The 12,686-nt window shown below is 39.6% G+C and overlaps 1 protein-coding gene across 1 annotated transcript in view; it reads left to right on the top strand.

Moving 5' to 3' along the window:
- The first annotated feature begins 235 nt into the window (after window positions 1-235).
- LOC118418113 (CD109 antigen-like) overlaps window positions 236-12,686 on the top strand; it is a 39,315-nt gene continuing 26,864 nt past the window's right edge. The window contains exons 1-17 of the mRNA XM_035823943.1: window positions 236-273; window positions 1,747-1,840; window positions 3,123-3,283; window positions 3,602-3,627; window positions 4,210-4,366; window positions 4,681-4,751; window positions 4,922-5,050; window positions 5,605-5,644; window positions 7,450-7,534; window positions 8,071-8,182; window positions 8,809-8,938; window positions 9,340-9,449; window positions 10,341-10,529; window positions 10,770-10,877; window positions 10,983-11,045; window positions 11,641-11,835; window positions 12,349-12,498. Of these exons, the coding sequence (XP_035679836.1) occupies window positions 261-273; window positions 1,747-1,840; window positions 3,123-3,283; window positions 3,602-3,627; window positions 4,210-4,366; window positions 4,681-4,751; window positions 4,922-5,050; window positions 5,605-5,644; window positions 7,450-7,534; window positions 8,071-8,182; window positions 8,809-8,938; window positions 9,340-9,449; window positions 10,341-10,529; window positions 10,770-10,877; window positions 10,983-11,045; window positions 11,641-11,835; window positions 12,349-12,498 (1,833 nt within the window). The 5' untranslated portion in view covers window positions 236-260. The remainder of the gene's footprint in view (window positions 274-1,746; window positions 1,841-3,122; window positions 3,284-3,601; window positions 3,628-4,209; window positions 4,367-4,680; window positions 4,752-4,921; window positions 5,051-5,604; window positions 5,645-7,449; window positions 7,535-8,070; window positions 8,183-8,808; window positions 8,939-9,339; window positions 9,450-10,340; window positions 10,530-10,769; window positions 10,878-10,982; window positions 11,046-11,640; window positions 11,836-12,348; window positions 12,499-12,686) is intronic.

Below are 12,686 nucleotides of genomic sequence, written 5' to 3'. Positions count from 1 at the left end.
TTTATCTGCACTTACTCAATTTTTCACACTGTCCCCAATAACTGAGATTTGATTGACAAGATTATCATCTGACCTTGTTGACCATGTAAAAGGGTGTAAATGGTGTGTTTGTCTTAAAATGAGACCAGGTTGGTCAGGCTTTATCATGTCATCAAGGGGTCATTTGAACATTGTACCTCATACCTACGTTCCTATTTGTCCTCATCATGTGAGAAAAGTTTGCTCACGTACACAAGACGCATTGACGAAGAAGGTTCATCATGTGGAAACCTGGTATGGAAGGCTTTAGACATTTTGTTTTCTTTTACTTTGAAATGTTTGTTTGTTTGAAATGGGTTTGTTATTCTTTGTCACATTCATTTCTTTCCTTGCTTCTCTCAGGTCTATCAAATAGTTCCAAAGACTGTTAAGATAGAAACTATTAAGACAATTTAATCAAGGAGGTTATATGAGCTCATAGAAACTCCTTGATTTGATGTGCTGTTATGAATCAATCATATGTGCTGTATCAAACAACTTTGTAGAGCCAACATTTCTTCTGAGCCTAGGCATTAAGTGACTTGGCAACAACAAGATACATATGGTCCCTTCAACAGTGCCTGTGTCGGTTAATTCCATGACTGGGTAATTGTGACTTCAAAGCATTGTGACTTCAAAGTTTAAAAAAATGATTTGTTGAATTCTTTGAAATGTTGAGTGGTCTGGCTAGAGTCGATACCCTACTCTGTAAGCCTGCTGGTGCATAAAATGATAAAGGAAAAGGTTGAAGTGAACCCGCTTGTGATGTCCCATAAGATGTTTTTCAAAACTTAGGTCGGAGCTGTTAACTTTGAATAACAACCACAGTACATGTATCAAACAGATGCGCCCTTACACATGTAAGGACAATTTAGGACACATACCTTAATTTCCAGTGAACCATGCATTATTCAGAAAGAATTCCTTTGTGCGTCAAAGTTTTGGTATTTATCTGAGATATACTGATAAACTTTTTTAACGACTGCCACACAAATCAATGTGTAATGTTTATGATTTCTTCACCCCTTGAGAGTAGACAAGGCTTGTTCTTGATTGTGTCTTATGGAGGTAAATTCTGTGATAACTTGAGGGACATCATATGTTTTTTCTAACACTCATGATAGTTACCGGTAAATCTAGTAGAACTCATATTTAGCCTTTCCTATCTCTGTCCATTATTTCACCTTTCTGTAGGCATGAGGCCTTCTATGATAAACACCTGCCTCTGTGAAGTGCTCAGTTACCACTTGATCAGTCAGGAAATAATCAGCAAAATGTCGTGACACAGATCACCTCAGCACTTGTGGTAAACACCTGCCTGTGAAGGGCTCAGTTACCACTTGATCAGTGATCAGTCAGGAAAAATTATTAGAGCACGTTTCAAAAAATGTGAGGACAAAGATTGCAGCTTACACCACCAACATGAGCACCTCAACACTTGTGTGGTGCCTCAAGTGCTGTTGTCACAAACTCCTCACTGAGGCATGTCATGTGTCATTATCTCGGCTTACTGTGGTATTCAGAAGGGCCAGGTGGGACAGTTGAAAAGTCCTGTGATGTGGAGTTGGCATCTTCAAAAGACTTCAAAAGATAATTTTCTTTTTCTCTTACTCAGCCAAGTCAAACCATTACATGCAACATGTGTTTTTATATGTATTTATTTGTGCTTGTCCCAGATTTTATGAGTATTAAGAGTTGGTTCAGTTTTATTATGTGAACACCTTACAGACAAGATGAGGGGACTCCTGCTATTGTGTGTGCTGGGGTCTGTTCTGGCACAGAAGGAGCTGGACGTCCCATCCCCAACTCCTGGTACACCAGGGTGAGTATCCATGAAAGTTTACAGAGTCTTCAAGGTCAATGTTAGATGCTATACCAACAGAGCAGGGTAGAGCTACATAAGCACAGAATCAGGCAATTGGCCAACAAAAAGCTTTTTCAGCCCTATAGAATGTGCATCCTCTTACACATTTCAGCTGTGTGGTACATTTTTATGTGCTAAGGACAGCATAGACACAAAACCATCTCTTTCATATGCTTCTGAATCTGATGTATGTGCTGTTATTTCTATAAAATGGACTTGATGAAAGGTTCTAATAGTTTTTACAGAGAACATTAGGCAGGATAGAGCACATATACAGCATGTCATCCTGTTTTAGTTGTCAATTTAAACTTGACTCATGACGCAGCAAAAAAAACTGTATGATTCGTTTACCACCTCGTGTCACATTCCTTTTCGATGAAGATACTCAAGTTTAAATAATCAGGTACAACAACAGCAAGGCATGAGTTAGCTTAAGAGCCAATAACCTGTTTTTCTGGATAGTAGCTGTTTTTAAAGCTGGACTGCTACGTGGCAGACCTGGCTCTACATTCATGTGTGTAGTGTATTTTAGCTAGTCCTATTTAATGAGCCCTACTTGAAATACTTAGTCATTATGTCTCTTATAGGCTCATTATCAAGGTGTGGCTCCCCTCTAACATAGGACCTCCATTTAACGTCCTAATCGAGGGACGTCACTAATGAAGCTAGGTACTCATTTCCACCTGAGTAAAGTGAGAAATGTTATCTTGAGTGTTTTTGGCAAGGTCATGACGGTAGGACATGATAGTGGATTCAAACCCAGGACCCCTGGGTCCTTCGTCAAACACCAAGAAAGTATGATTATGCCACACAATGCCACTGTGTAACATTTTTTCATAACTTTCCTACCAAAAATTATAAGACCTGGTCATTCCTAATCACAATCTAAGTAGCATTCCCAAAGAAAACAATGTTTGACACAATACTTTCTGAATTCAAACAAAGAGTGACAGCATAACTCAATACTGCATATTATTATGTAGTTCAGATTTGGGAAGGTTTTTTTTTTTAATTTGTTTATATTTTTGCATTTTATTCATTTGTTAAAAATTGTAGTATTACTTTACATACTAGTATTACAATTATTATATTTATGCTATTCTGAGAGGAGATGGTGATGAATTTTAATACCCTGTAACGTGCCCTGTAATGTACAAAACGTCTATCCTAAATCTATCCGTCCAACTCACACTCAGCTGACCAACAACAACCTTTTTGCTTCATGTCATGTTTCTTTTAGAACTTTTCTGATCATGGCCCCCAAAGTGGTCCGGCCTGGTCGCCCCCTGACCATGAGTGTGTCCATCCTGGACCCAGCCGCGGCCAGTGTGCAGGTGACCGCCACCCTCATGCAGAATGGCAGGCCGACCGGAACACCAGCATCTGGAGACTTCAGTCCAAGTAATCGTCCTTAAAATCAACTTTTTAATATTGCAAATTTTCATCATGGTGGACGAACTAGTTTAATAAGTAGTGGGTAAAATAGTTTATATTGGGTCATACAGACTTGAGCAACAATTTCAACCTTATCACATGCCACAAAAGTAATGATACCATTTTGGACCCGTTCAAAATTTAGGCCATTGAAGTTAGGTTGCTTCCTGGTAACCAGTGCATTTACAGAATAGAAATAAAGCATATCTTAAGTACTGTAATAAAACGTCTAGGAAAGGGGTTATTTTTGTACAATGAAACATTGACAAATTTTGTTGGTTTCAGGTGCAGATGGAACCCTTGAACTAGTGGTAAGTTTTCCCTTTTTTGTACATGAAATTTGAAGTCATGAAGATTGTTTTGTCTTCCAAAGCTCTATATAGAATCATGTGTCTTATAAGTAGTTTAACATTTGAAGCCCTAAAAATATAGGTGACTATGTCATAACAGTCTCCTATATGACCTAACATCTTCACATCACATGACATGAATATGTGCAAGCAGCAGTAATTAAAACAACTGTGAAAATGCCAAGCATTGACATATGGTAAGGATGATGATGATGAATCATGAATAGTTAACAATCTGAAGTGGACCCTAAAAGAGAAAGAAAGTGTTTTAAGGACGCACATTTCAAACACAGATAACTCCCTGCACAACCAAATTATACAATGTACTAAGAGTTATATTGATTATGAAGAAAATGAAGTTGTTTGAAAACTAATAATTGTAAGGTTATAGAGAGGATTAAACCTGAGAATTCTTTGTCTACAACACTTACAAATTAACCACCTATAAGCAGCAATAAATTGTAATCTGTAGTCTTACAAATGAACCCCATGCCAGTGACTGATTGTTCTGTAGTCTGACAGCAATACTCCGTTATGTTGCAGGTTCCAGGGGATCTGACAGCGGCCGGTACCTACAAGCTGAAGGTGGAAGGCACCGGTGGGCTGACCTTCACTGAGGAGAAGGACCTGACCTTCAACTCCAAGTCCTCCTCCATCTTTGTACAAACTGACAAGGGAAAATACAAGCCTGGACAGACAGGTAAAATGGCAACAAAAAAAACATTTTATGAGCCTCAGCATACACATGCAACTTTCTACTTCAAGTTACTCTGTTTCTGTACATGTAAAAATTTGGACACCTCAAAAACTAATTTGCTATAACTAGCTTTTTGCTTTCACCATTTTTTTTGCTATCATCATAGTGTAGATTATTCTTCAAAATATATGATATCTTTGATACAAGTAATGCTTTCTTGATGATGATGTACTCTGGTAGTAAAGATGCAAGGTCTAAATGTATGTAGTGAATGTCAAGCTTACCAGCTAATGATGAAGATCTGTTCGCATCAACAGTGAAGATGAGGGCCCTTGCTGTGGATGCTGAGCTAAAGACCAAGAAGGAACAATTTGACATTGACATATTTGTGAGTATCCAATGTAATGCTTTTGAATTTTTGTACATGGAGGTAAATATGTATTGAAGAATTCAATTCTGTAAAAGTACAGACAAATTAACATCTGACATTGCAAGGAACAAGTTGTGGTCTGTATTCTTTGAATGAAGATCCTAACAAACAATGAATGTGTGCTCTAGGATCCACAAGGTAACAAGATCGTGCAATGGCGGGGACTACAGAACGATGACGGTATTGTGGAGAAGGAGTTCCCACTTTCTGATCAGCCGCTTCTTGGAGACTGGAAAATTGTAGCCATGTTGGCTGGGGTAAGTCTCTGTCACGCAGTGAATGTGTCACAGTATCTCCCCCTTTGTGATGTTCCCCCTGTATATGACTCAGCACCTGGTTTGATTGAATGGGATTACACTTTTAATGCCTGCATAGTTCTCAGATGTTGTTACATCTTTTATAGAATGCACCAATTTCCTCAAGTATCTCTATAACATATTTCTTACCAGTCTATAAAGTTGAGGTATGTACAGGTACAAATTAAATTACCTGCCCAAGTGGTTACCCTCCAAGTCCAAGCCGGTCAACTGGCAAAAATGGTCACTTTTGGCGCGGTCCCCCTACTGACCATCTTGAGCAGGTTTTACTGTACTTAATACATTATTTACTGGTTGTACTAAAGAGTGTAGTGTTGTCCCTAAACCCCAAGCGCGATGTTCAGTCATGTATCAAAGATTATTGCACTGTCAAAGACAAGTTTGTTGTGATGGTTATTCTTGCTGCTTAGTCTTTTTTTGCTTACATGACTCAGATATGTCTGTATCAGGTTGTGGTGTCACTTCTAACAGTCTTGTTTTTGTCTTGTTCTTAGGGAGATCAGGTTGAGCAGCCCTTTGGTGTGGAAGAGTATGGTGAGACTTGAGTTTCATACAGTTATTGTTTTCATGTTGACTGTTATTCTGTACCATACACCATGTTCAAAAGTGTGGTAATGTCATATTTGTGTACAGTGGAAAGGGACAGATACATGACATGGCTTGTACTACTACTTTTGTCAGGATAAACATTATGGGTACAGTGAAACTTGTCTAAGAAGACCACCCTGGGGACCAGTGTAAAGTGGTCGTTTTATACACGTGGTCTTCTTGTGCAAAGAAAGAAAAAGTGACAAGGTAGGACAGACACAATGATTTCAAAGTTAATGGTCTTTAAAATAGTTTAATTCCACGAACCTGTACATTTGCACGTGAGAATATTATCACTGTTGAACTGTCTATCTGTATGATTCATATAGTATTGTTATACCAACTCATGTAAAATTGAAACGTTTCCAAAATTTAGGGCTATTCTTTCACATTTTCGTAGCTTTTTGTAGCAGGAGCAGCGTCATTTTTCCCGCCGGCATTGTCTGTCAAAAACTTGTGAATGGGCGACACCGTCAAGACAATGGTCCATATTGCTACAAAAACATCGCTGTTTTCAGTGGAGAACCCGACGCCCCACGAGCGTTTTGAAATGCGATTTTCGTGTTAACAACGCTAATTGCCTATCTTTTTACTTTGTGAATCACAGCCAACGGGCCAGAAATAAGTTGGGGAGCTTACCGCCATAACAAAAAGCATGCGCACACATGCCCGACAAGACGGGAACCTTCTTTCAAATCGGCAGCACGGCAGAAAAATAAATGGTTCATTTCAACGCTGTTACCCATGAAAATAATGTGGGTGAGTTTGTTTCTCTTCTGGCGCGGGTCTTAAAGTCTCAACGCTGCCTAGAAGGCGAAAATTTGCCGAGAAAAACAAGTTTAACCCCACCGACGCTTCTAATCATGAAGATGTTGACAAATGGACGCTTCACTAGAAGCAAGGGTGAGCAGTTTCTCAAAAAGACACACATACACCTTTTATTCTCTGATAAAATGTGTTATAAAGTCATAAAGATATCTTATATCTGTTACCTTTACTTCAAACAAGTTTTATGAAAATAAATTTGCATTTTGTACGGTTTAAATGTAGAGTACAATAACAACGCACGCAACATTTCTACCTACACTTTAGTGGACTTTCCCAATGACACCGTTTGACCTCTTGGGCGCCATGTTTGATTTTGGCTCGGCGCGATAACAGAACCAAAACACACAGATTTTGCCGTAATTTCCCAGCAGTTATGATAAAAAATCGATGTTGTTATACCCTTGAAAATAACGCAGTGGTTTCGGTAACATTTTAGTTGTCAAAACACAAGCCAATTTTAGCGATATTTCTTGCGAGTTATCATCAAATATCGACAGTTTCTACTGTCTTGAAAATGACGCAGTCGTTTCGGCAAGTTTTCTTCGCCAAAACACAAGCCGATTTTAGCGGATTTCCCGCCAGATATCATCAAAAATCGAGGCCGCTACACACTTGAAAATGACGCGGTCGTTTTCGGCAACATTTCGGTCGCGGGCGGACCGGATTCGGGGTGGTCGCGGTCACAGAAGACAAGTGGTCGCTTTGGCCACGTTGCTTAATGCTTGTGTCTATGGGGAGGAAAATCGGGACCGGCCAAAAGCGGTCGTAATAGGCCGATGGTCGTCTTACGGACGTGGTCGCTTATACAAGTTTCACTGTATATATTTTACAGTAATGGGAGTCTAACAATAATTCTAGATCATAACATTTTGCCTGTGTTGTAAGAATGATTCATGTTTTGTATCTGATTACTATTTTCTCAGTCCTTCCCAAGTTTGAGGTGACCATCAGCACCAACTCATTCTTTGCTCAGACTGAGGACAATTTGCAAGGAACCTTCAATGCCAAGTAAGTGTCTCTCAGATCTCACATTGCATGCATTGTGGAATTTAAAGTCTTACCTGTTTGTACAATCCACAGATCACACAAGGGATAAACTGAAGGTACCAAATGCTGTAGTTCACGAATAAAATGTTTCTGCTGCTCTAGATCTTGTTTAATATGAAGACATGTAGTCTCTCCATGTAATGTGTAAAGAATTATTCAAACTTCGTCACACTTGTATAAAACAAAATTCAGTAAGATTGATAAAGGTTAGACATCTAGGTAGTAAGATACACCAAACAGCAGTTACTCATGACAAGTAACTGTGTATGACGGTCAGATGTCTCAGATAGTATTAGTATCCACTATCTTTTGTCAGTGAATATGAAATGCAGTAAGTATGACTGCTGGAATCTAGTTTTTAGTGTGCTTTTTTGTGTGAAGAAGACTTGTATTATCTAATTGTCAGATCTTGATAGTGTGAAGTTGAATTACCCAGGCTAGAAGACTATCGCAGCCTACCATTTGCCATAACTGACTTCCTTGGTTGATGTACACAGGTACACGTATGGGAAGAATGTTGAAGGTCAGGGGAAGGTGACTGCCAAGCTGAGGAGTGTAGGCAGTAACTTCAGGCCAACTGACAACAGCATCGAACTCAATGCCATTGCTGTGAGTTGCTCCTCCTTCTTGTAGCCAGCAAAGAAAAATGTGCTATTACATATGCATTTTTTCTATTTCACGTTTTGTTCCTCGTCCCAGACTAGAGCTTTCATGTATCTTATTTGCTCACCTCTGATATTGCAGTCATTGCTGTACAGTTCAAAATATTTCCATTGATACATATACATTTGATATATTCCCTGAATGAAAACATTGTTACTGTAGACGTAGACCCTGATTGACTTTTCACCCAAATCCTGTAGTTATCAGTTAAATTTCAATTAAAGGGCATGTATTGTCACAGTATCTGTCTGTTGCTTGATAACATAAGGATACATGTAGACAAGTATCAGTTAGTAAAAAATAGCAGAGCACAATACAAGTTTTTCATATGAAGGCTTACACCAGTCTGATGTTTGGAATGCAAGAAAAGGCTGTTTATTGTCATAAGATGGTTCAAGGTCAACGATAAATCAATAAATACCCCTGGGGCATCTCACAATGATTTCACTATTTAACTTAGCATGTCAGATCCTTTTACAGATGTGGATTTGAAGAAAAAGTGCTCTGAAAGGATAAAAAGCTTCCCACTTGTATGTTGGGATCCTTAAAGAAGTAGAAGACTTCTGTTTCAGATGACTGAAGGAAGTGGGAGCTTCCAGTTCTCTCGTAGAGACATTGAGAACCTGTACAGTTACCCAAGTCAGCTGTATTATGGCAGCTACCAACTGGAACTGATTGTAGAGGTGACAGAGGGTCTTACAGGTATGTATGGAAAGATGTGAACCATTGATGCCTTTCTGAAGACATTTTGTTGTTTTGTTAATCTATATTATACTACGTATGATGTAGATGACATGCATTCTGTTCCTTCCTGCTGTTTTCTCTGACATGATATCATACAGGGATTGTGCTGTGAATGTATGGATAATGCTAGGCTTAAAACATGAGAACTGTGATGATCTGTACTTTCCATCTCCTGGTTCATGTGCTCTTATTACATTGCTTGTCCACCAATTTGTGTGCTTTTCCTTCCAACCCTTGAACCAACACATCTAATGCATGTACAGGGTCCTCCTGGTAAAGGAGTGGACACTATTCATGATTTTCTTGTGCACATGGAATGTATAATTCATAAAGTCATAGTGTATTTCGTCTACTTTTAGGAAATACACAGGAGAGTACCAAAGCATTGGACCTGGTACAGACCAAGTACAAGCTGGAGTTCTTTAACACAGCAGAGAACTTCAAACCAGGCCTTCAGTATACTGCTTACGTATGTATCTATTTACAATGCATCAGAAGTAGGAGTGGTATTGACTGTAAATTGTGTATATCTCATTGTAACAAGAATGTTTTGCAGGCCAAATAAATTTTCCATATGTAGTCTATTGACTGGTTATAGGGCCTTCACAATGAAACCGAATTAGCAGTAATCAAGCAGAACCAGTCGGAATGGAGTATTTGCGAAATTCGTGCCACATTCGGGGCCATTCCGAGTGGGAATTCCAAATGGGCCTTATATTCCTTTCACACGAGAAGGAAAGAGCCCAAATGCCGTCAGAATGAAAATTCTTTTCTATTCCTGGGAATTCGTAATGTATTGTATAAATTCGTACTGCATTCCAGATACTCTTTTGGTCACATTCGGGCAGGATTCGAGGTGGCTTGCCATTTTGTTTCTCCATCGAATGAGATAAGAATTTTTCGAATAATGTTGGAATGCCACAGAATGCCGTCGGACTGCAGTTACAATAGTTAGAGTACACTTAGAATACACTTGGAATGCCATTCGATATTTCTCCACTTCGAATGCACCTCGACAGTTTTTGTCTTGAAAAACTTTTGAGCTGGCCAAAAGAACGGGGACGAATATCTGGAATGCAGTAAGAATGTTTAGAATACACTACGAATTGACAGGAATTGCCAGGAATTGAAAAACAATTTCGTTCTGACTGCATTCCGGCTCATTCATGCTCCCGTGTGACGGGGGGCTTAAGGCATATTCTAGCCAAAACACATCTCATTGAGAGCTTGCTCAGTCTATTTCATCCCTTGTAACTGAGAATGTCAAATTGTTAACAGAAACCTGTGAGAAGTATCTTGTAGACGTTGAACGGTTTGAACCTGAAGCTGATTGCTTTGTCTTGCTTTTCAACTGTTACAGCTGAGGACATCTTACCATGATGGCACCCCCATGCTTGGAATGGATCTTTCTAATCCTGTTACTCTGACCAAGAGCTATGGCTGGGATGGCCCAACATCCCCTCCTCCAGAGGAGCTGACCATTCCCCAGTCGGGGGTGATCAAGATTGTCATGGATGTGCCCTCTACTGCAAACTCTATGTCACTTAGTGTAAGTTTGGGGTTTGGTCTATAAAGAATATTTGATAGACAACAGTCATCCGAGTGTGAGCTGTAAAGTAAAGTTGACATTTTGAAAGATCCAGATGAATTATTAAAGGACAGAGTTTCCTGCTCTGATTATAGAAGAAGCATGTAGGCTGGGTAGGAAATGACTTGTTACGTCTTGTAGCTTTACATAGTCATCAGAAGCTCAGCTCTCTCGAGTTGATGATATGTGTGAATTTTACAGGTGACGTACAATGACGTGTCAGAGACAGCTGTATCGCACTCTGCCAATAAGGCAGAGTCACCTTCCAGCACCTACATCCAGGTCACGACCAGCACACCGGAGGTCATGGTAAGCCATTCATATGTACTTATTGTCTCCTTTCTATCAATGTGTTGCAAATTTGCTTATCTTCTCCTTTAAAAAAAATTTACATCTTACTTTTTATTTGAACAGGCAGGAGAAGTTGCCCAGTTCACAGTCAAAAGTACTTCTCCCATCAGCTACTTCTCCTACCAGGTGAGCTTTCAGAGGTTAAAAAGTGGAATAATGCCATATTTGATATCTTGTGCATTGTTCGAAGAGGGCTTTGAAATTATATAGAGGACTATATGAAGAGTACATATGCTGCAAGTTGTCCTTGTAGTTTGGCTTTAATGTATACTACATTTGTACTTTTCTTTACTGTATTTCTTCACTTAGTGCCAAATGTGAATATTGAACCTGAAGCTCAATAAGTTTTTATACTATTAGCTAATCAGTGTGGTTTGTTACCTGCATTAAAGATGGAGGTATTATGTTGGGTGTGTATGTCTGTGTTTCCACAAATGTGCGAAAGTTGTAATTAACCATGTATACATTATGTGAATGTGAAAGTTGTTTGCATGATTAAAATATTGCATTGATTGACTGAATGAGGTATGAGGTGTCTGAACTCTTGTTGATTTTGTTCTTAAAGTTGTTTTTATAAATTTTCATACCGATAAACATTAACTCACATTACGATTACTTTTGTCAGGTTTTTGTAAGCTATGACAAGGACCATGTAGAGCCTGCATATCTGGTGAACATCGCATAGACACACATTGTAACCACAATCATGTCACCCTTTCAGGTCCTGTCCAGAGGCAACATCGTCGTGGCGGACAGGGTAGATGTGTCCCCAGATGACACGCAGAAGTCCTTCACTGTGCCCACCACTGCCCAGATGGCCCCCTCCTCACGCATGGTGGTGTACTGGATGACTGACACAGGAGAGGTCTGCAACGATGGACTGACATTTACTGTCAAGGGGGCCTTTGAGAACCAGGTGCGTTTTCATGCACTATTTTATACTGTTGTAAAACTGTTACATGGAAGTATGGCTCAAGTATATATAGGGCTATAATGGTTTACTGTAAATGTATTCAAGTTCGCAAGGATTTAATTTCGCGGTAGCGGGACAAAGGACATTTTGCGGTGGTTTTAAGTTTGCGGTATAGCACCATGCACTGTCTCTTACTGCCATGGAAAAATGTTCGCTGTGGTTTTAAGTTCGCTGTGAAGTGGTCACGGCAAAACCCGCGAACATCAAACCACCGTGAAAGTTTCTTCATTTACAGTATTAGGAATGACATAGCAAAATGCGTACCAGGCTTGTAGTCACAGATTTATACTCAACATGCATAAAAATTTGGAAAAAGGCATGACACAAAAGGTGGCCAAATGTGAAGACCAGAGAAAGAAAAAGGAGCTGAGTTCTAGTCAGAGAACAAACCACCAGTAGAATCATACTATGTGTGTATGGTGTTGCTTCCAGAAAACTTACCATTACTTTTGTCAGGTTTCCGTGAGCTACGACAAGGACCGTGCGGAGCCTGCAGAGGACATCGCTGTGACGGTTCGTGCCGACCCTGACTCCCTGGTGGCACTGCTGACAGTGGACCAGAGTGTCCTGCTCCTGGCTAGTGGCAATGACATCACTCAGGAGAAGGTGATTTCCATAGCACTCATTTTGGTAGAGTTGCAGCCCTGTTTCAGATGACTTATAGTTTTTCACTATTGACATGCAGGTTCAATCTGTTTGGTCAACTTAATTTATTATACAGAGCTTTGTCAAGATTTGATAAAGGCGCAAACAAACAGGATCTTTGTATGGTGTTGACCTACTTTTCTGTACCC

Source organism: Branchiostoma floridae, chromosome 6 (assembly GCF_000003815.2).
Source record: "Branchiostoma floridae strain S238N-H82 chromosome 6, Bfl_VNyyK, whole genome shotgun sequence".
Taxonomy (NCBI): Eukaryota; Metazoa; Chordata; class Leptocardii; order Amphioxiformes; family Branchiostomatidae; genus Branchiostoma; species Branchiostoma floridae.
This window is presented reverse-complemented; position numbering and strand designations above follow the sequence as displayed.